At 43.7% G+C, this 21,152-nt stretch overlaps 1 protein-coding gene across 9 annotated transcripts in view; it reads left to right on the top strand.

Annotated features, from left to right (window-relative positions):
- LOC139914125 (uncharacterized) overlaps positions 1–21,152 on the top strand; it is a 34,583-nt gene that overhangs the window by 8,500 nt on the left and 4,931 nt on the right. For 3 of the 9 annotated variants that reach the window (XM_078287136.1, XM_078287135.1, XM_078287129.1), the window contains exons 2-28: positions 2,186–3,516; positions 4,175–4,489; positions 4,636–4,740; positions 5,564–5,682; positions 5,813–6,031; positions 6,323–6,410; positions 6,842–6,994; positions 7,273–7,370; positions 7,855–8,033; positions 8,135–8,251; positions 9,097–9,354; positions 9,549–9,659; positions 9,852–10,733; positions 10,866–11,096; positions 11,239–11,463; positions 11,601–11,834; positions 11,944–12,186; positions 12,381–12,578; positions 12,780–13,013; positions 13,258–13,428; positions 14,059–14,265; positions 14,629–14,826; positions 15,442–15,644; positions 15,907–15,981; positions 16,120–16,158; positions 16,840–16,902; positions 18,584–18,763. In XM_078287136.1, the coding sequence (XP_078143262.1) occupies positions 2,194–3,516; positions 4,175–4,489; positions 4,636–4,740; positions 5,564–5,682; positions 5,813–6,031; positions 6,323–6,410; positions 6,842–6,994; positions 7,273–7,370; positions 7,855–8,033; positions 8,135–8,251; positions 9,097–9,354; positions 9,549–9,659; positions 9,852–10,733; positions 10,866–11,096; positions 11,239–11,463; positions 11,601–11,834; positions 11,944–12,186; positions 12,381–12,578; positions 12,780–13,013; positions 13,258–13,428; positions 14,059–14,265; positions 14,629–14,826; positions 15,442–15,644; positions 15,907–15,981; positions 16,120–16,158; positions 16,840–16,902; positions 18,584–18,763 (6,468 nt within the window). In that variant the 5' untranslated portion in view covers positions 2,186–2,193. Of the gene's footprint in view, positions 1–2,185; positions 3,517–4,174; positions 4,490–4,635; positions 4,741–5,563; positions 5,683–5,812; positions 6,032–6,322; positions 6,411–6,841; positions 6,995–7,272; positions 7,371–7,854; positions 8,034–8,134; positions 8,252–9,096; positions 9,355–9,548; positions 9,660–9,851; positions 10,734–10,865; positions 11,097–11,238; positions 11,464–11,600; positions 11,835–11,943; positions 12,187–12,380; positions 12,579–12,779; positions 13,014–13,257; positions 13,429–14,058; positions 14,266–14,628; positions 14,827–15,441; positions 15,645–15,906; positions 15,982–16,119; positions 16,159–16,839; positions 16,903–18,583; positions 18,764–20,611; positions 21,126–21,152 lie in introns of those variants that run through there. The other 6 variants (XM_078287137.1, XM_078287133.1, XM_078287131.1 and 3 more) reach the window with 6 other exon arrangements.

Raw genomic sequence — 21,152 nt, 5'->3', positions numbered from 1 at the left:
GGGCATTAAAAGACCCAGAGGAGCCTGTGAGCACTGATGTGTGTGTGTGTGTGTGTGTGTGTGTGTGTATGTGTGTGTGTGTGTGTGTGTGTGTGCGTTGTGACCTAGGGAATAGACCTATGGGGGGTCTTGTGGGGGGAAGGGTAGGGCAGGATTAGTTATAGTGTGCAGCACAGTTATTGGTCACTGGACACAAACAATGGGAGGGCTAAAGAGGATTTGGTCTCTGTGAGCACCCCCTCCTCCTCCTCCTGCTGTCCTATAGTGCCAGTAGGAAGTCTATGGTATAGAGGAGCAGGCTGCACCCTTTGGGGCATGGACAGCCCTGTACATCTGGAAGATTGGCCGGCCGGCCTGCCTGCCTGCCTGTCTGCCTGCTACCCTGTCTAGCATTGCCCCTCCCCCACTCCATACAAGGCATGGCGAGACTTGAACTACATATGGAAGAGACAAAAACGCAGCCACATTAGTCACCAATTAGACAAGACCTAGACCAGACAGGATGGCATATCTGTCTCATCGGAGATGAAGTATCGATTGCGATGCAAGTCGCTGTAAAGGCCCATTCACATCTCATTCACGAGGGATAATTGTAAAGATAACTACAAACTATAACGATACGTTGTCGCTCAAGCATTCATACTACAACGATATCTGTGATAAGTTTCTTAGCAAAAGAAGCATCGCTGCAGTGAACTGCTGAATTCTCCCAACCCCTGCTTTATTTTTTGTCATCTCGAAAATCGCTCTGAGATCAAACCAGAAATGTAATTATTGTTATCGTTTTGGATGTTTTTATAGTTATCGTTGCAGTGGGAACACAGACATTCTATTTACTTTAAATCTTTTTATAGTTACAGTTACCTTTTATAGTTATCATTCTAGATGTGAATGAGCATTAACTGCTATACCTCACTTGGGAGAGGTGTAGCATGATTGCATAATACCTGCAGTATATTTTAGTCAATTGTGTGATTTTGCCTGTGGGTTAGAGGTTTCTAAATACACCAGATCCCTCTTCCCACTGCCACACTGATGAATCAAAGCAGTGTTCATTAAACTCCAAGGCTCTCTTAATGTGAATGTGAACCACATTATTGGATGATAAGTAATTAGGCAAGTATGCTTGCTCTGTTACATATTGACAGCAGTCTCGTTCTGCCAGAGCTACAGTCAGGTTGACTCAAGGTCAAATGTTTTGGGACTACCTGCTATGTTCTGAGTAGGCTGTGTCTAAACCAATGTGCTGCAGCATGTTACCTCAGTACATGAAGGTGTCCTGGCTGACCCATGCAGTCTGGGCACTGGAGGTGGACGAGCTGGACTTGCTTGGTGCGGATGATCCTGGCTGTGCTAATAGGCAGCCGCAGAGCAGAATGCCTCCTTTGTGTCAGAGAGTTTTAATGAGCCTGTGATAGACACTGTTGTGAGCTTTCTCTCAGAAGTCCATGTAGACATATACACACTCTCCAACAAGGGAGGCCATTGTGTGATGAAGTGGTGTGTGTGTGTATGTGCATCTGTATGTGTGTGTAAGTGTCAGAATATAATCTGTGGGTGGCAGTTGGCTTCATGTTTAATGGAATAAGTCTCAGTTATGCGACTCAGAGTGGGACACTAACAATAACTTAAAGCAATAACTTAAATTGCTCATTGTAAAAATTACTCATGGCAAATTGCTCTTGATAAGAGCATCAGCTGAAAGGCTAAAATGTAAATGTTAAATGAATAATGAAGCATGCATACAAATTACCCTATTTGCATGATAATACAAGCCATTTATTTTCTATTACACCATCACAGTGGTGATGAGAAAATGACAAGAACAAAATTAGGCCTATCTTTTGGTTTTTATGATCATAGATTTAAGATTTTTTGATCATAGTCCTTGAACATAATGGATGATAAATGTCATAAAGATCTGAAAATGTTAGTAATTGATAGATTGTGTCAGTATAGAGTATAGCATTTCTGTGAGCTTGAATTGTGTATCCCTACTGTGTTGGATTTACTCTGTGGCATTCGGAGCAACGAGAAATGTAACGTTTCCTAGACAGGGCTAATGAGCCCACTGCTGCTAATCTTGTTTGTTGTGTTCCAAGTATAGCTGTGCTATGCACTGTCACACGCTGTACAGCACAGTGACCTTTCTCCATCTCTGACTCCCTTCTGTTCTCCTTCCCAGTGGCTACCATGACAACAGAGGCAAGTGCGGTGAGCGAGGCAGACACTGAGGGCAAGCAGAAGGCCAGCGGAGCCCAGCCCGAGCCCGAACCAGAGAACAAGCAGAAGCCCGCGGCGGCGGCGTCCGAGCCGGAGGGGGGGCAGTCGAGCAAGAAGGCCCGAGAACAGGCCTCCGAGCCCGGGCCTGCCGACGGCGCTACCTCCCCCGAGGAGGAGCAGCTGAAGCCTCGTACCCGGACCTCTGCGGGCAAAGGCCTGTCTCGCCTCTTCTCCAACTTCCTCAAGCGCCGCTCACAGTGCTCAGAGGGAGAGGGGTTTGAGGCAGAGAAAGCCAGGGAGGAAAAGGAGGACAAAGAGGAAAAAGTACACAAGGAAGAGGAGGAAAAGGTAGAAGAGGTGAAGGAGGAGGAGGAGAAAGAGGCCAAAGCAGAGGAAGAAAAAGTCGAGGTAAAAGAAGTGAAAAAGAGCGAGGAGGAGAAAGTGGAACCAAAAGAGGAGAAGAAAAAAGAGGAAGAAAAAGTTGAGAAGAGAGGCAGTAAGAAGAAAAAGAAAGAAGCTAAGAAGAAAGCAGAGGAAAAGGATGAGGAGAGGGTGAAAAAGAAAGAGGAAGAAAAAGGAGAGGAAAAGGAAAAGAAGAAAGAGGAGGAAAAGGAGGAGAAGGCACAGCAGACAGTAGAAAAGGGGGAGGAAAAATTAGAGACAAAAGAAGGGGATCAGGAGGAGGCCGCTGAAGTGAAAGACAAGAAGCCAGAAGTAGCAAAGGAGAGTAAAGAAGAAGAAAAGGTTGACAAGAAGGTGTCAAAGAAAAAAGAAAAGGAGGATAAAGCAAAGAAGAAGGAAGAGGAAAAAGCAAAGAGGAAAGCAGAGGAAGAGGAAAAAGTAAAAAAGAGAGAAGAAGAGAAAGCAAAGAAGAAAGAAGAGGAAAAGGCGAGAGACGCAGAAAAATCCAAGAAGAAAGAGGAGGAGAAGACCAAAAAGAGGGAAGAGGAAAAAGAGAAAGAGGAGAAGGCAAAAAAGAGAGAAGAGGAGACACCAAAAGAGGCAAAAAAAGAAGAGAAGGTAAAAGAGGAGGCAAAAAAGAAAGAGAAGGATAAAGAGGAGGAAAAGAAGGAGAAAGAGGAAAAGGTAGAACCGAAAGAGGAAAAGGGGAAGCAGGAAGAGGAGAAGGGGAAGAAAAAAGAAAAGGGGAAGAATAAAGGAAAGAAGGAGGCGAAAGGGCCCAGTGAGGAGCAGGTGAAGGCGCCCATCGCTGCTCCAGAGCCTGAGCTGAAAACGGAGCTGGAGACTGAACAGGCTCCTGATCAGCACTCGCTAAGCAGCGCCGAGACTCAGGTGAGTGTGTGACATGGACAAATATTAGACTTACTCACGGGTGTGTCTGAATACAGCACAGATTTAAGTATATGAGTAAGTAATATGGCTTTGAGACATTAGGGTAAACACACGTAGATTCTCAGATGAGCAAAGGAGCCAAAGGAGTAAACTGCGAAACAGGCGAAGGCTGGGACACTGGGTTTTGAGAAAAATGGGAAACACTGTTCTCATTTTTTGGCAGGGACCGGCGGTCATTTGACCCAGAGATGCAGCCAAAAACAGAGCATTGCTGTGCACAGGTTCACACTGCAGATTGGACTGTACTAGAGGAACACACGGCTTGGATCTGCTTTATTGTTGCTTCGGGTCCATGTTTTTTTTTCTTTTTCTTCTGATGAATTTTTTATTTTGCGGGCTGCTTGCTCAGCGAAAGTAACTATGCTGGTCAGATGTGAAAGCTTGGTCAAAAACAAAAATTATCTATGCTGGTCTGAACTGAAAGATCTAGAGTCCTTCTGAACAGCAGTAGCCTACATGAAACACATTTGTTGTTAGTGAGAGCGTATTTATCGATGCGTATTCAGGATAATGCAGGCACTGTTATCAAATGAAGTAAGTCCCGCATCTTTGTCATTTACTTCACATGCTTTTCAAATGTCTGTCTTCACTCACCTAGCCAGCTCAAGAGGACCAGCAGAAAGAAGCTGAGATAAAGCCAGAGCCCGCGGTGGAAGAGGGGCAGAAGGAGGACACAGAGAAAAAAGAGGAGAAGGCAAAGGAGGAGGCAAAGGAGAAGACAAAGGAGAAGACAAAGGAGAAGACAAAGGAGAAGACAAAGGAGAAGACAAAGGTGGAGGAAAAAACGGAGAAGCCTAAAAAAGAAAAGAAGACTGAGAAGAAAGCAGAAGAGGAGAAACCCTCCAAACGACAGAAAACCATGCAGTGCAAAGTCACCTTACTGGATGAGGCTCAGTTTGAGTGCGAGCTTGATGTAAGAGACTTCCCAAGTTCTGTTCCCTTCTCTTCTGTTTGTGTAATGGCTATCATCCTAGTTCATCTGGGATCTGGTTATGAGGACTGAACAAGCTCTTTGTCTCTCTCTGTCTCTCTCTATCTGTCTCTCTGTCTCTCATTCAGAAACATGCTAAAGGCCAGGAACTGTTTACAAAGGTGTGTGACCACCTCAACCTGATGGAGAAAGATTACTTTGCCCTGGCCAACTGGGCAACCCCAACCAGCAAGGTAGGCTAGTTCTTCTGCTCTATACCTACTTAATTCTAGTCACTGTACAAAAACATAACCAGACATTTTACATGACACACAAATAGGGATGTAACGGTATGAAATTTCACAGTACGGTACGGTATCTACCAAAATACCACTGTACACGGTATTTCACGGTATAAATTTTTTTCCCCCTTTTAATTAAACGTACTATGGCCCATCGAAAAAAACAAACAAGTATTTTGCTTTGAAGAAAAATATTGCTTTATTGAATTGAAACGTGTGTGCGTGCCTGTGTGTGTGTCTGTGTGTATTTAACTGAAACTCTCATGCATTAGCATTGTAACATTTACATAAAAATATTTAACGCAAGGGTCCTCCTTAGTGAGATAACGTTAATGTTCTAGTGCCCTGCAGTGCAACATAGGATAGTTTTATTTTGCATTAAAGACGGAAAATACACACAACAATCTTGTAATCTAGTGCAGTTTAATAATGTATATTAAATTACAAAGTCCACTGTTGCAATTCAATATTGCTAGCAACTTGAAGTGTGATGTTTCATTTTTTCCCCTGGTTGTCACGAGCGGAGCTGTGGATAGGTAACCTTCCATTGTAGTGGCATGTTGCGCTGTGCATATGTGCATTGCGGAACATAAATTTATACCGTGGGCACGGTATTACAGGGAAAGGCTTACGGTTCAGAACTGTGGTTGCTTGATACCGCGGTATACCTTAAAACGGTATACCGTTACATCCCTACACACAAAGTAGTTTTGCCACACTGAGAAGAAATTGGTTGGCATAGGTTTAATTTTCAACCCATGTTTGTGCTCCACAGACATGGTTGGACTTCACCAAAGAGATCCGGAAACAGGTTTCAGGTGCCGTCTATGAGTTTACATTCAACGTGAAGTTCTACCCACCTGATCCAGTGCAGCTCACTGAAGACCTCACCAGGTCAGTGTCTCTGCCATTACAGCGGATGCTCCTCTTGTCGCTACATACTCAGTCACACCATGTATTATCACGGATGAAGAACAGTATGAAGTTTTTGAAGTGAACCTCTTTCTCCTCACTCCTCCTGCAGGTACTATCTGTGTCTCCAGCTGAGGAAGGACATCATGCGTGGTGTCCTGCCCTGCTCCTTCGTCACGCTGTCCCTGCTGGGCTCCTACACAGCCCAGTCGGAGCTGGGAGAGTACGACCCAGAGCTCCACGGAGCGGACTACGTCAAGGAGCTGAGCTTGGCCCCCGGACAGAGCAAAGAGCTGGAGGAGAAGGTGATGGAGCTGCACCGCACATACAGGTAAGCCCAGGGGAGTGGGCAGGGACCAGAGTAATGCACTTTAACACCATGTTGCATTGTGCAAGTTGTTCATGGCGATCTCTGCTTGAAAGGCTTGCTAGATAAGAACAGGGTCAGATTTGAGTAAGCACCATTCAGAAGATCCAAATTGTGAAGGGCTTCTATATGTTTGGGGTTTGTAAAACTGCTTGAAGAGATGATTTTTTAAAAAGCCCTTCAAATGATCTTGGTCATAAAACATATCTCTGATGTTAACACTCTTTCTTTCCCTTCTCATCTTTATGTGTCCAGGTCAATGAGTCCAGCCCAAGCAGATATGTTGTTTCTGGAAAATGCCAAGAAACTCGCTATGTATGGAGTGGACATACACCAAGCTAAGGTAGGGTTTTGTGTGCGTCATGTAACCTATTTGGATTAATACTGTGTGGGTTAACTGTGGGCGCAAGTTTTCTATTTAAATTCTGAAATGCTATCAGAGAAGGGACCATAGTAATTCTGGGAGTACCTAAGTCTGTGTTGACAGTGACTACCTTTCATTTTTAAAATGCATTACATGATTTGGTAACAGCAAGCTTGTATAACATCAGAAGCATCCAGATTTTAATTACAAAATTGATGTCAGCCCCTGTTCAGTAAAAAAGGAGAGATAAATGAAATTTGAAAATCCATGGCCTCAAAGTGTGGGAAAGTCTGCCTCCTAGTGACTATCTTCTGCAAGTGAAAACTATCAGATAAATGGTGTGCAATGCTGTTTTTTTAAAGAGCTTTTATTTTTTTTTAAACACTTTTTTTTTTGGTGTGTGCACGCAGGATCTGGAGGGTGTTGACATTATGCTGGGGGTTTGCTCTAGTGGTCTGATGGTTTACAAGGACAAGTTGAGGATCAACCGTTTCCCTTGGCCCAAAGTGCTCAAGATCTCTTACAAACGCAGCAGCTTCTTCATCAAGATCCGACCATCAGAGGTAAATTTAAAAATTACAGTTTCTGTTAAGTCTTCTCTGTCTTTGAATTATCCTATTTCTCTTGTCTTTTTGCTCAGTCAGTAGGACTGGAGTTAATCCACTTTTAGTTAATTCAATTCAGACTGTAGAATAGAAACTGCAGTTCGTTTTTAATGATAGCGCATACCTCGTCGATTATATCTTAGTTGGTTGGATATGACAATATTTCCATGCCGAAAGTTTTTCAATATTTTAATTGTGAATAAAATTACACTTTATATTCTTTTCTTCACCTACAGCAAGAGCAGTATGAGAGCACAATTGGCTTCAAACTGCCCAACTACAAAGCCTCTAAGAAGCTGTGGAAGGTTTCTGTTGAACACCATACCTTCTTCAGGTGAGGATAGGTCACTCTTACTCTGCCCTGAATGGACATCGCTTCCCTGCCTGGCAACAGATCCCCCATCCCCCTAGATAATTGGCTCACTGGTCACTGCAGCTTAGCCTCTCAGAGTAATTATATTGTCTACGTGGCAGTTTAACCACAAAGGAAAAGCCACATGCCCATGGCCCTGAACTCGATTAAACCTTGAAATTTTTTTATACACAATAAGTCAGGGGTCAAAGTTGTCACTAATCATGTTACATGACATTGGCCATTTGCGAGGAATGCAAAATGACTTGTGACATTGAGTCACACGCGACCTGAGTGGAATTTACAAGACCAACTTGAACTCCTGATATGTGGGGCTGCCGCTTTGATGAGATTGTCTCTGAACCCCCCCCATGGAGACAGATTTTTCTTTTAAATTGATTAAATGCTCGATGGTTGAAAATTAAATTAGTCTGTGTGTGTGTGTGTGTGTGTGTGTGTCCCGCAGGGTTTCAACAGTAGAGCCCCCCTCTTCGCGTCGCTTCCTTGTCCTGGGCTCTAAGTTCCGGTACAGCGGGCGCACCCAGGCCCAGACCCGCCAGGCCAGCTCCATGATTGACCGCCCAGCCCCACGCTTCACACGCTCTGCCAGCAAGCGGCTGTCCCGTAACCTAGACGGAAGTATGCGTAAGTGTGTGAGCATGTGTTATGTGTGTTGGTGGTTGGTGTCTTTAAATAAATGCACAGCCTCCAGATCAGCTCTTCTCTAACTTGTCCCGCTCTTGCAGCTGGAGATGATACTCTCCAGTTCCTGCAACAACTCTCAGTCTCAAACAGGTCTGAGGTGGATGATTGGTTCCTGATGCTGGAATCTGACAAACCAGCGCCTTCTCCAGAACTGTCAGGTACCAGGAAATGTGTGGAGCCACATCAACGCTTTTTGGCATACTTACCACATTTATTTTATTCTGGCTTGCTAACAGCCTTATTGCATTTAACATAACCGTCCGCTCAGGTTCATTTGCTTCACTGCGGATTAAACAACCATCCACTCAGGTTCATTTGCTTTCATACCCATAACGCTTGAAGACATTGGCTTTCAACTGCAGCACAGATGTTTAACTTATCAGGAGAGCGAACTAATCTGAACCGTGGATGATGACACCCACCTTGTACTTTCCCTGGCATGATCCCAGGGTAACTTTGGACACCATGACAGAGAAAAGAGGAATTTATTTACACATCACGCATATATCTACACATGTGCATTTCCAATCTTGAGACAGCTGTTCTTCCTTTTTTTTTTGCATTTTAAGAAGTTGCTGCTTCATGTGTGTTGCACACCGGGTTTCAGTTGCCCCTATGCTTGTAACTATTTATGTGCAACATCTTGACTGACTCACTCACTCATGACTGTTCTGATGGCTGCCATGAAACATAAGATAAACGACCTTTGAACCGTCAAAAAAATCAATAGGCACATTTTGCCCTTCTCTTCTTCCTTGTTCTGAAGGATTTGATGTGTGTGCTAAATAGACCGTGCAGATCAAAGAGGCTTGTTGCGGCATCTTTCATTCAGCTTTGTGCTAACCTCAGCTTACTGGACTCAGAGTGGTCTGGTGCAATCGTACCGTACAATTGCTTGGCATCTGGCTTGGTCAGAAACCCGCCTAAAGCGCTGCGAAGTGTTGCCTTCATCTCTCCAGCAGAACCGTGACATAACAGCCATCACCTCGTCATCTCTCCACAGCCAGAGGGGAGTCTGTGCAGACATTCACACAGTCCTGGGAGGAGGGGCAGTATATTCAGACAGACTCAGTAACCTGGCAGGAGACTGAGACAGACCAGACTGCCTCTCATACCTTCACCCAGTCTGTCAGTCAGCAGTGGCAGGGACTGGCATCTGATGAGCAACAGCAGGCGAGAAAGGAAGACGATTGGTTTGTCCTGGTCCATCGTCATCCTTCTCTTCCCTTTGTCCCATCATTTGATTATGTGAAAAAACCAGGTATCTGCCGTTGTAACACCTGCTGGTGTCTATCCACATTTTGCTCACTACACCTATGCTGCATTATCCTCAAAAGAAATAGACCTATGCTTATGTAGGAGCTATTGTACCCTGTGTTTTCCGCTGTTTGCAGTTTGCTGTGTATGCTCATCTGGTGTGAAAGAGTTACAGAATTGTTTCTCTGATGTTGTCAGCTAAGCTCAGCTATGCAAAAATGAGCTCTGTGGACAGGCTATTGAAGCCAGTCCTGAAACAGCAAGATGATTGGTTCCAGTACCTTGACCAAACCTTCACCACACCTCCATGTGAGTTTCTTTGCGAGACTTGGAATATATTTGTGTGGAAATGTGACTACCTTTCTCTGTGATGTGAAATCATCTTATGTTGTGATGAATACAGCTAGTAAGAAAGCACTTAAACAGCTTACAATACGTAACCCGTTTTAGTTCCTCTCATAGTTTTACTCTACTCAGCACTCTCTACTCTGCTCCTCCCAGTCTCTCCCCCAGCTCAGCTCCAGCGCCAGGAGATGGATGAGCAAGGCGAGAGTGCGGCAGAGCAGGAACAGACCGATGCGGAGGTCATTGAGAGGCTACAGGAAACAGTGACCTTGGTAGACAAGCTGAAAGAGGCTGAGGTTTTGGAAAAGAGGCTCAGGGAAGTGAGGGTTCTAGAGGGGAGGCTCCAGGAAGTGGACGAGCTGGCAGAGAGAATCCAGGAAGCAATAGAGGAGGAATTGGGGAAAGAGGACATTGTTAAGATAAGTCAGGAAGAGGGAGACTTCTCAGAGAAAGAGAGGAAACAAATCAGAAATATAGTAGAGACAGTGGTGGAAAGATCAGTGAAGGAGGTACAGGCACAGGCACATGAGGAGGATGAAGTGGATGAATTGGAAGAGCAAATAAAGCAGGTGTTTTTAAAGGGCTTGTTGCCTGAAGAAGAAGAAGAGGGAAAGGAGGAGGAGGAGAGTAAGAAAGAAGTGATCGATGAGAGTCTGAAAGACGATGGACTGAGAGAGAGGCTACGGCAGATGGAAAAGGAATGGCAAGAGGAGGTTGAGGAGAAGTTGAAGTCTGGCTCTTTAGATGCCACCAGCACCACCTCTGTAGCGGTCCAAAGGGTGGAGCGCAGGGGTAAGAAGAGAGTCACTATTGTAGAGGAGAGATGGCAGCAACAGGAAGATATGGAAGAGGAGCAGGTGCAACCTGGTCTGATATCCGAGGAGAGGTTAGAAAAAGAGGAGATATGGCGTAAAACAGAATTACTGGAGGAGAGAATTGAGAGAGAAGTTATACAGGGGCGTCCGGCTGAGGATCACAAGGATGTCTGGTTCATACTTTTTGACCGCTCTCCATATAAGGCTGTTTTCAAACCACCAGGTACAGTATGCCTCTGCAATCAGCTTTCCACCCCCCGCTCCCCCTTCCCAATGCTGCTTCTTGTCAGCTTTGTAGTACTGCATGTTTCCTCCCATGTTCAAGGGTTCTGTTTCTTCACTCTCGTCATATCAGTTGCCATGGTGGAACGTGCTCAGATGGATGCAGGAGAACATTTCACCTCAAAGATTGAAATTACAACAGTTGTGGAGAAAAGGGACGACATAGTGGAAGAGATAAAAATAAGCGAAGAGGAAGAAAGACGTGTACCAGAGATCCCACCACCACAGACCGTCAGAGAAAGAGATGATGACTGGTTTGTGTTGCTGGATGTTGTTCCCAGGGAAACATCTTATGTGCCACCAGGTACTGCTGTAATCCCTCATGCTGCTTTTCAAAACAGCATTGAATCCCTACTGCCTTGCATTGTACATGGTTGCCAGTGTTATGGCACTTTGTGTTGCCGTTTGTGTTAAAATATTTTGTTTCTTGACTTTATTTGTATCAGTTACCTTGAAGGAACGTGGCCAGATGGATGCAGAGGTTTTTGCCTCTGAGGTTGACATTACAGCAGATGAGGAGAGAATGGAAGTCATAGTAGAAGAGATAAAGATAAGAGAAGAGGAACCAAGATACTTACAAGAAATTCCACAACAGCCAGTGAGAGAGAGAGATGATGACTGGTTTGTGCTGTTGGACGTTGTTCCCAGAGAAACATCTTATGTGCCACCAGGTACTGCTAAAATCCCTCATGCTGCTTCACAGCTCCACCAAATCATAAGCAGCTCCCTTGAGCTTTGCAGATGCTCATATTCTTAAAGCACCTCTATAGTTTCTAATGTCTGAGGATTTTTATCTCTTTTGTGTTAGTTGCTGTTGTGGAGCGTGTTCAAGTGCGTCCAGAAGAGCGTGTCACTCTGGTTGAAATGACAACAATCAAACAGAGAGAGAAAAGAATGGAGGTTGTAGTAGAAGACACACAGATGAAACAAGATCTGAGTCCCAAGCGAGAAATAGCACCGCCTCAGCCTGTGAAAGAGATAGAAGATGACTGGTTTGTGCTTCTGGATGTTTCCCCTAGAGAACCATCATTTGTGCCACCAGGTATTGCTGAATTCCCCCAGTGTTGCTTCTCAGTTCCACCATGAACACTTAAATGGTTATTTGTCACCTTTTTGGCTCTCGTGTCTTAGGATTCTGTCTCTGTCATTAGTCACCAGGGGGGAGTATGTTCAGGTTTATCCAGAAGAAAGCATCTCTACTGTGGTTGAAGTGATAACAGTAGAGTCCAGGAAGGAGGTAACAGTTGAAGAGATCATGGTGCAGAAAGAGGACAAGAGGCATCCCAAGCAGATTATTCCAGAGCAGAAAATATCCCAGCCAGTGAGGGAGAGAGATGATGACTGGTTTGTGCTGCTGGATGTTATTCCCAGAGAAGTGTCCTATTCACCTCCAGGTACTTACTACCATCTAAACTTCCTCTTCTTTCCCCCCATCCTATCACACCAAAATAAACCAAACTTAAAATAGAAATTAATTTTGTGTTAAGTAAACTAACCAAAGACGGCATCCGTTGTTGGCCCAATCAAAATGTATGGCTTCTGTCGCACTTTCCGCTCTGGCTGAAGTATGAATCCTGTTTGTTTTCAGTTTCTCTGGCAGTACCGAGCCAAGTTTATCCAGATGTCCTCCGACCTGTAATTGAAGTGAAAACCATAGAGCAGAAACCGAAACCGGTTGTGCTGGAGCAGATTAGACAGCAGCTGTCCCAGCCACTGCCTGAGAGAGATGATGACTGGTTTGTGCTGTTTGAGGCTGTGCGTGAGAAGGCAGTCGTAGTACCTCCAGGTATATCTTTTATGGCATCAGTTGCATCACCATTGTTACCATAATTTACCCTGAAATGTGTCATCTTCCGCCACACTTACGATATGTCCATTGCTACGTTGGCTCAACTTTTAACCAGCTTTTCTTGTCAAGCTTAACATTTGTTTCATGGATATGTATAGCGTCCCTCAGTTCCTTTGACACTCTCTCTCTCTGTGCCAGTTGCTCCTGTTGAGCTTATTCAGGATGTGAGCAAGACCTTTGTGGTTGACGTGATGACCACAGAGACTAGAACATGGAAGAAGGTGATAATTGGTGCGGACAGCGGGCAAGATGAGACACGTCTGTCTGAAATTAAACAGGTCCAAATGGCACCGCCGTCAGAAAGAGAAGAAGGAGATGATTGGTTTGTCGTGTTCGACATCATCCGTGAAAAGCCTGTTGTCATACCACCAGGTACCTTTCATTACCAAAGGGTCTCTGTACACTCCCCTGTAAACTCACCTCTCCCCCTGCTAATAGGCTTGTTCAAGTGGTGTGACACATGGCTAGCAAACAAACTGTCCTGAACAGCTGATGCTTTTTGGTTTGCTTTTAAGTTGAAATGGCTGTATCAGTAATAAATTCTTACATCATTTTTCAGTTGCTTCCAATGTTGAGGTTGCATCGCATTTTAATTACCCATATTCTTCTGTGTCAGTTGCATTGGCTGAGCGTATTCAGGATGTGGTGGCAGCCATTGAGCCAAAACAAAAGGTCCTAGTGGAAGATGTGAAACCACCTGCGGTGTTAGTGGAGATTAAGCCACCACAACCAAGAGAGGTGGATGATGACTGGTTTGTGCTACTAGATGTTGCCGCTAAAGTACCAGGTATTCACCGTTTTATGTCTGGCTGTTGCTTTATGTATGTATTCCTTTGGTAACTTGGCTCTGTTTTTGTGTGACAGAATAACATGGTGCTGATATTTGCCTTAGAGCTGCAAATGTCTATTATGATCAACTAATCTGTTTAACCTTGGTTTTAACCAGGCAGGATGATTTAAAAACAAAGTCATAAGCACACTTTTATTTACAATAAAGGCCTTAAAAATGCCTTTCAATAAAGGTGTAGGATTTGAGGATAGATTAAGTTCTTTTACACACATTTTAACAGTCTCCTAGTCAAATATTCAGAAACCATATCGTATATTATTAGGTTTATGGTTGCTGTTTGGTTGTTTCAGTGCTCCCAGTAGCTGCAGAGGCTATTAAGCAGATACCACATAAATTCACAACTGTGTAGGAGACTAGGCAGCAGGAGAAGGTGATAGTGGAGGAGAGACATCAGTAAGCGATCATAATGGGGAAAACACTGTCTGATAGAGAAAGTGGAAGGAGATGATTGGTTTTAGCTATCGGATAACAGCTTAAGCCCAGATGACAATAACTTATTGCATTTCAGTGAATGGCAAAGGTTGATTATAAGTTTGATTTTTTTTCTTTGTGTGTGCTCTGCCTCAGTGGCTGTGGCTGAACGTGTCCACATGTATCCTGAGGTAAAACCCTCTAAAGAGTTCGCAGCCGTAGAGCAGAGAGCACAGAAGAGAGTTACTATAGTGGAGGAGATGTGGCAACAGGAAAAGATCCTACAGCAGAGACCGCCTCAGCCACTGAGAGAGGTGGAAGATGACTGGTTTATTCTCCTGGATGTGGCCCCTAAGAAATCAGGTACCATCACCATCCTAAGATTCAATCCACCATGATTATTGTGCTAGAATTCTCTTGATTGTCGGAGATATGTGGTTTATTTGTGAATACCAACATACTTAAATTGGAATAATGCACAGTAAATATTCACTTTTTGATATCATGAGTATGGTTTTCAATGTTAAACGATTATGTAACATTAGAGCTACCCTCCTAATATTGATTTGCACTCAAGTCTCGACAGCGCTTTTATCTGTCTTTTATCAGCTATTATCTAAATTCAGTTGGTCAGTCTATTTCACTGGAAGATCAGGTGGTCTTAATATTTTGTACAAAGTTTTATTTGCACAGTATCACTTGAGAATGGTTGTGTATTTCTGTTAGTTGCTGTCCATGAGCGCATCCAGTTCTACCCAGAAGTAAGACCTGCGGTCAAAGTTCCACCCATTCAGGCCAAAACAAGGATTGCTATGCCAGAGAGGAGACCGCTGTTTGAGAAGAGAATCCTGGAGGAGAGACATCCACCAACACATAGAGACGATGATTGGTTTGTTCTGCTCGATGTTGACCTCAAGGAGTCAGGTATTTTCGCCTGTTCTGGTTTGTCTTTTCTTTCAGATGAACAAGCTAACACATGGTCATGCTTTTTTTGGCTCCATGGAAACCGTACTAACATCAAGTCAAAACCTTGCCGCCTTATTGTAATATACCCTGACTTCTCTTCAGAAGAGGATGTGTCCGGAGATGGGAATGCATGTTCAGCATTGTTCATGGATCTCTCATCATGCTTTTGCATACTGAAGAAATTGCGCTTTCTTTATCTCAACATTTCAACATCTCAATCCAGTCTAACAACATCTGCCTTTGCATCCATCATTGGATGGTAGCAAGAACAAATAACCACGCTTTTGCTCTCATTCCACATTGTGGATATTCGCTTCCGGCTCACATCAAGTTTTGCCGCGTGCTGCTCATTTTAGATCAGAATGAACTAAGCAATGAAGGTATAGTATACTCCTGCAGTCGGTGCACTTATATGATCACATCAAGGCTTGAGACTGACTGTAAGTATGGTGTGGCTGTTTGCATTTATGCTTTCGTGAGTGATCTCAAATGTGCATACTATCTCACCCTACCAACTGTGCTGAAGTACACTGCCTTTCATTCACACTTCCATTTTATCTGTGTTTTGTCCAGTGGTGGGCACACACAGGGGCACCCGTCCGGTCAGTGCCCCCGTCTTCTCCCAGGCTGCCCTGGCAGAGGCAGGGATCCCCATGGCCCTGGACCAGCCCCAGACCTCCACTCCTATCAAGACCAGCCGCCAGGAGGAAAGGAAGCTGGAGGTCACTATAGAAGCTGTGGAGCCCTCAAAAACCGAGGGTGTGGCTGAGGTCAAGGTATTGAAGCTCTCTAATCACTATCTGAAACAGACTATTTTGTCACATAATTTCAGTGAAAGTGTAAAATTAGATGTTCAAGAAAAGGGTAGCATCATATATGTGTAGACCTTCTCTGCCTATTAGGACAGCTGGTGCCAGTGCAATAGAATTGTCAGTTAATTCATGCGTCCTCTTACTGATCGCATGAGCATTTTGATTATAGTTAATGGAAACTCTTCGAATGTAAACACTTCATTCTGTGTCTCTCTTGCTGCTGTAGCCAGCAGTGGGGAGGGACCAGAGCGAAGTAGCCTCTACGCTGATACCCACCGTCAATGGGGACATTAAGCTTCAGGTTGGTGTCAGACACTGGCCTCATGCATGTCGCCACTCAGTGCACTGGTTTCCACTATGGCTAAACTGTGAATGTTGAAGCCAACGAGCAGAGGATGCTAACATGTGTGCTTCTCTCTCCTCCCTGGGGTAACACCAGTCTGAGGAGACGAGCACGGAGGTGGTGCGAATGCGCAAGGTCAGATTCTTCGTCTGGTATTTCAGGCGTGTTTCCATAGTCATCTCTCCACCCCCATTCTGATAACACCGAGCCTCTCATCCAACAGACTAATCTCACCCTCTCCTCATGTTGTGCTCCCATACCGCTAGGTCTTTAATGACATCCACATCAGGTTCAATCCAGATATATTTTAATGGGTACAAATGTGAGAATGGATAGACTATGTGAGCAGTCTATAACTGTAATTGTTGTTTTGTATTAGAAACAAATGAGAAAAGTATAAGTTTACAGGGCATTAATGTCTTCTCATTGCTTGCTGTTGTAGTAAACCCTGGAATGCACATGCATGATGATGGATTAAATGCATCGTACTAAAAAGGGGCATGATAACTACTGTTTTATCGCGTTTCTGTCACGCTACCACCTCTTATTTCTCCCTCATTTTAAAAATAGAAATCTTCTAGAGCCCCAGGTTCCCTGCTTTGTTAGCGTACCTGGGGTTATGTGTCGTCTTTGGTCCCTGTGGTCACTTGGCCCCAAACTATATTGCATGCAGACTCTTCTCCACTCCTCTTGTCTACTGTATTAGCACTTTAGTGAACAGAGTAGCAATGCATGTCCAAGGTGTGGCCGTTTGCTGCTGTCACACAAGGAAACTAAAACAAACCCACACTTTTTTTGTTCTTTCATTTTTCACAGAAAAGAGCTAAGAAAATTGAGGGTGACTCAATTTATATCAGACATAGCCTTTTAATGTTGGAGGTTTGTATCCCTTCTGGAGATTTCAGTCTCTAGCTGTATTTTCTTGCTCTTTGGCTCACTGGCTGCTGTTCATTATCACGCTTGCATGTGGCATGATTCACAGTTTTTGCATCAGCATAATTGATTGGCTGTGTAGATTTCTTTGATGATGTTTTTTTTTGTGTTTTCTTTTTGTGTGGCAATATAACTCTAACCCAATCACTTGTTTCAGGAGAGTGCTGTTGAGCCTATAACAAATAAGTATTGATTAGGATCAGGGTCCCTTTACTTGCACAGATATACACAAACCTGAGGATGCTGTACCTCATCTGTAAAAGTGTCCCTAATGATCAGCCCAGTTATGTGGTGGATAAGCTAAAGTGTTATCTCAGCTAACTTTTCCAGGTGGTTTTCCCTTTCTACTCAGGATTCACGAACAGCTCCATTTTTAATCAATGATTTAGTTTTTCCAGATCATCAGTATTCTCCTGTTCCTGCTTTTGCTCTGCCCTCTCCATCTTCGTTCCTTCTCATTGTCTTACTTGGCTGTAGTGCATTAAACTTTCTCTGCAGTTCTACAAAGTAAAGCTTTTGACTGTAGGGATGTAAATGTAAACAATTCTGCCCAGTCATACATCTTTGCTGTTATGTATGAAATTAATGAAATTTTGATAAACACTTAGCATGAAGTTGCTCTTTAGCACTATAGTAAGTTGTGATTACTTCAGTCGTTATTTAAGCAGTTGCACTTCTATTCAGCATAACTTTGAGAGCGTGCATTTCAGTATGTGTGTAAATACCATGCTCTCTACTAATTTAAGTCCACAAAGAACAACTTGGTGTTAAGTGTTGCCAAACACATCAGTGCTTCTGTTGTTGCTTTTGTCATTCCCATCAAACCAGAAAGGTCTCCATCCATACTGGGCCTGCATCTTTGACAACTTGCACCATGTCTGCTAACATTACCTCGCTGCTGTTTGATTTGCAACCTGTTTTCAACACGTTTTTTTAATGTTAGCCTAATGCTATGAAATACACCCATTAACGCTTTGCTGTGTAATACTTTATAGCCCCTACCCATCCAGAACTCAAAATAATCTGTAATAATCAACTTTTGTAAATCATGGCATTGACTCCTCATGAATCTGTGTCCTCTCTCTTGTGAATCTGTGTTTGGTCTCATGATTCAACAACCAGAGTTAATTTGCCAATTTGCTTCGCTGATAATCCTTTGAGAACCTACAGTATGATAATCTATCCAGAACCTATCCAGAACAATTGAGCTCTGGCCCGTTGTAAATAACATCACCTTTCAGAGGTCTAGAAAAGCACCAAGTAACCCTGCTTCTGCTTTGATTAAATAATTTATTTAATCAGCTATAAATCAACACAAATTTTATGACTGCAGCAGAAAAGCTCCATGGTCTGACGTGTTTTTTTTCTATCTCACCTTTCTTTATTCTCTTCTATTTGTTACTCTCCCTCTCTCCCAACCACAAACATCTCCTTAAACTTCCCTTTCCCTCCCCATCCAACCTCCACTATCTATCTATGGATCTCCCCTCACCCTCACCTTTTATCTTTCCTCCCCTTATGGCCTTTTTGCTCCATATGTCTCCTTGCTCAAATTACTGGGCGCCCTCCCCTCCCTTGCACCCTACCCCCAACTCTCTCTCTCTCCTCTCTCCTTTCCTCTGTAAAGGAGTTCGATAAGCCTCAGGAGGATCTGCTCAAGCATCATGCCAGTATCAGTGAGCTGAAGAGGAACTTCATGGAAGCCCTCCCGGAGACCAAGCCTAGTGAGTGGGACAAGCGCCTGTCCACACACTCTCCATTCCGCACCCTGGGTATCAATGGTCAGCCTCTGCCCAGTGCAGATGGGGTAAGTGTCCCACACCAGCCACTTGACACCAAATCCCTATATCTTCATCCTAAGTCAGTTCAGGAAATGGAGTAAAATATACAACAGATTCAATTTAATTGAAATATTTTTAAAAAATCCAAATAACTCATAAAGTTTATTAATTCCTGAGCTGACATAGTTGAAATGGATTTTTTATATACCTCATCTCATCTTGTGTTTTCCATTTTGGCTGTACATCTGCTTAGATGATTGGATTGGATTGGAAACCATCGCTGCACTTAGTTTATGTGGCATTGCAGTGTGAGCAATCTGCATGCATTTGTGACGGGACTGAAGAACCTGAAATTGTAACTAATGTCTCATGTTTGAGCAAGATTTTGGAGTTTTAAATCCTATGTCATCTTGAACCTTGAGGACAGTTTTGTAACACCCCATAAGATCTGATTCTTTTGATGATGAAGATGCAAATTGAAGAAATTAATAAGATTTTAGAGGGGATCAGACTCTTCCAGTTGTCATTCTTGGTGCTCTGCTATTTTGCGCATATTAGATTTTGTATGCATGTGCAGACCTATTCAAGGTAACGGCATGTGGTATGCAACACATGCATGTGTATGAAGAATGCAGTTGGACTTGTTGAATAGTGTCTGTCTTTTCACTTTGGAGAGTGATTTGGATGAGATGTCTTTGGAACAGGCTCTCCACTCTCTGCACCCAGTTGGTTCATCTTAGACCCACAGGATGCCTCTGAGCCCAGACTTGTCCTTACATGCATTGCATGACCAACAGACCTGACATGGAAAGGTTACTGCATGACCCAGTGAAGACCACTCTCCTGACTTTTTGCACGTTTTCACTCTGAGCAGAGTGTGGATTTCACCGGTCTTCCTCTCCTCTCCCTCCCTCATTGCTTTTTCCCTCCTACTTTCCATGCTCTTTGCTTTGTACTCTTTCTTTTCCCGCTGCTTTTACTCTTAAGCTGCTCGCTTTCTCCAAGCATTGGTTTGTTTCTCTGCATAGAGACAAGGCCTCGTTCACAGTTGTATCACAACTATCTCAGTCAGCTCTGTACACTGCTCTTCCTATATTGACACTAACACATGTAATTATTACAGGATTCTAGAACAATTCTAATTCTAGTATAATTATATCATTACTGGCGTTAATGTTGTAATGATTACATGACACCTTTTCAATGGCTAGACTAGAATCACAACCCCCACAGAAACCAGTTTTACACTTTCAGATTGTCTCCAAGTACAGTATATCATCAAGGCACCTTAGAGTTGTACTGAAATCAATTGAATTAATTTTGTTCTGATTGGAGTACATCCTGTTTGATTTGAGCGATCACTGATCAACTATTTGACACTGGTCAAATGTCTCTTGCTGAGTGGCATGGACACAAAGTGTCACTGTTTGAGCTCAAATTATTTACCAACCAATTTGTCATACTGCTTAAGCTTCAGAGTGAATATGACTGGCAAGAAACCAAGATCATGCTGGCTGTACTGACTCTTACAGTTGACTATAGCTGAGATATTTCCAATTTAAAAACTGTGGGAAAACAAAATGCACCCCTTGTTTAAATAAGGTACAAGTGTGGATGACTTTCTGCCTTTTCGAAGCCTGAAGTGTGAAGTGAATATACCAAGGGTTGTAGGAAAAAATGCATGTTAAAATGCATGTGCTAGTAACACTAGACTCTGTTACACTTAAGCCATACTACTGAAATCTGACTAAGAGTTTTAGAAATTTGTTATTGCCCAACTCAGGCTTTTACAACTTCAGTCCGCTCCCGGTCATTGCAGACATTTCAAAATTCCTCCTTCTCATCTCTCTTCCCTCCTCCCCCTCCCCCCTCAGTTTGTCATCCGCCTCCCGCGCGGCCCCCTCCTAGACTTCTACTCCAAACGCAGCTGAGGGGCCGTCCTGACCCTGCGGAAGTCCCACACAGGTGTGAGTGTGAGCCGTGGAGACCGCACCCAGTCATCTACCCATCAACCTCTAGCTTCCTCTTCTCCTCCTCTCCTTCCTCCGCCTCCTCTGCGACACATCACTGTCACATCCTTCCTTTCTCATCCTCCTCTGCTCTACTTGAGAAGCTGCCCGTTTTTTTTTCTGGCCTCTGTGGAACTAGACCTTCACTTCCTCTGTGCTTTTCACTGCAAAATGTCCTTGGTTTCTCCAGCCAGAAACAGACCTGTTCTCCAAAGACTGGTTAAGACTGGAAATAACAATGAAACCACTTCTCTTTCGCATTTTCTGTGATGTCTGTTGGACTATTCATTGATACATCTACCAATATTTCTTCACACATGGCTTTTATCTAGAGATTTTTTCATGTCTGTCTATATCACTTAGAGCCTGCTTTTATACACATTTCAAGGTAAATTTATGCCGTCAG

The sequence above is a fragment of the Centroberyx gerrardi genome, chromosome 12 (assembly GCF_048128805.1).
Source record: "Centroberyx gerrardi isolate f3 chromosome 12, fCenGer3.hap1.cur.20231027, whole genome shotgun sequence".
Taxonomy (NCBI): Eukaryota; Metazoa; Chordata; class Actinopteri; order Beryciformes; family Berycidae; genus Centroberyx; species Centroberyx gerrardi.
The sequence above is the reverse complement of the archived record's forward strand: the minus strand, read 5'-3'. Positions and strand labels throughout refer to the sequence as shown.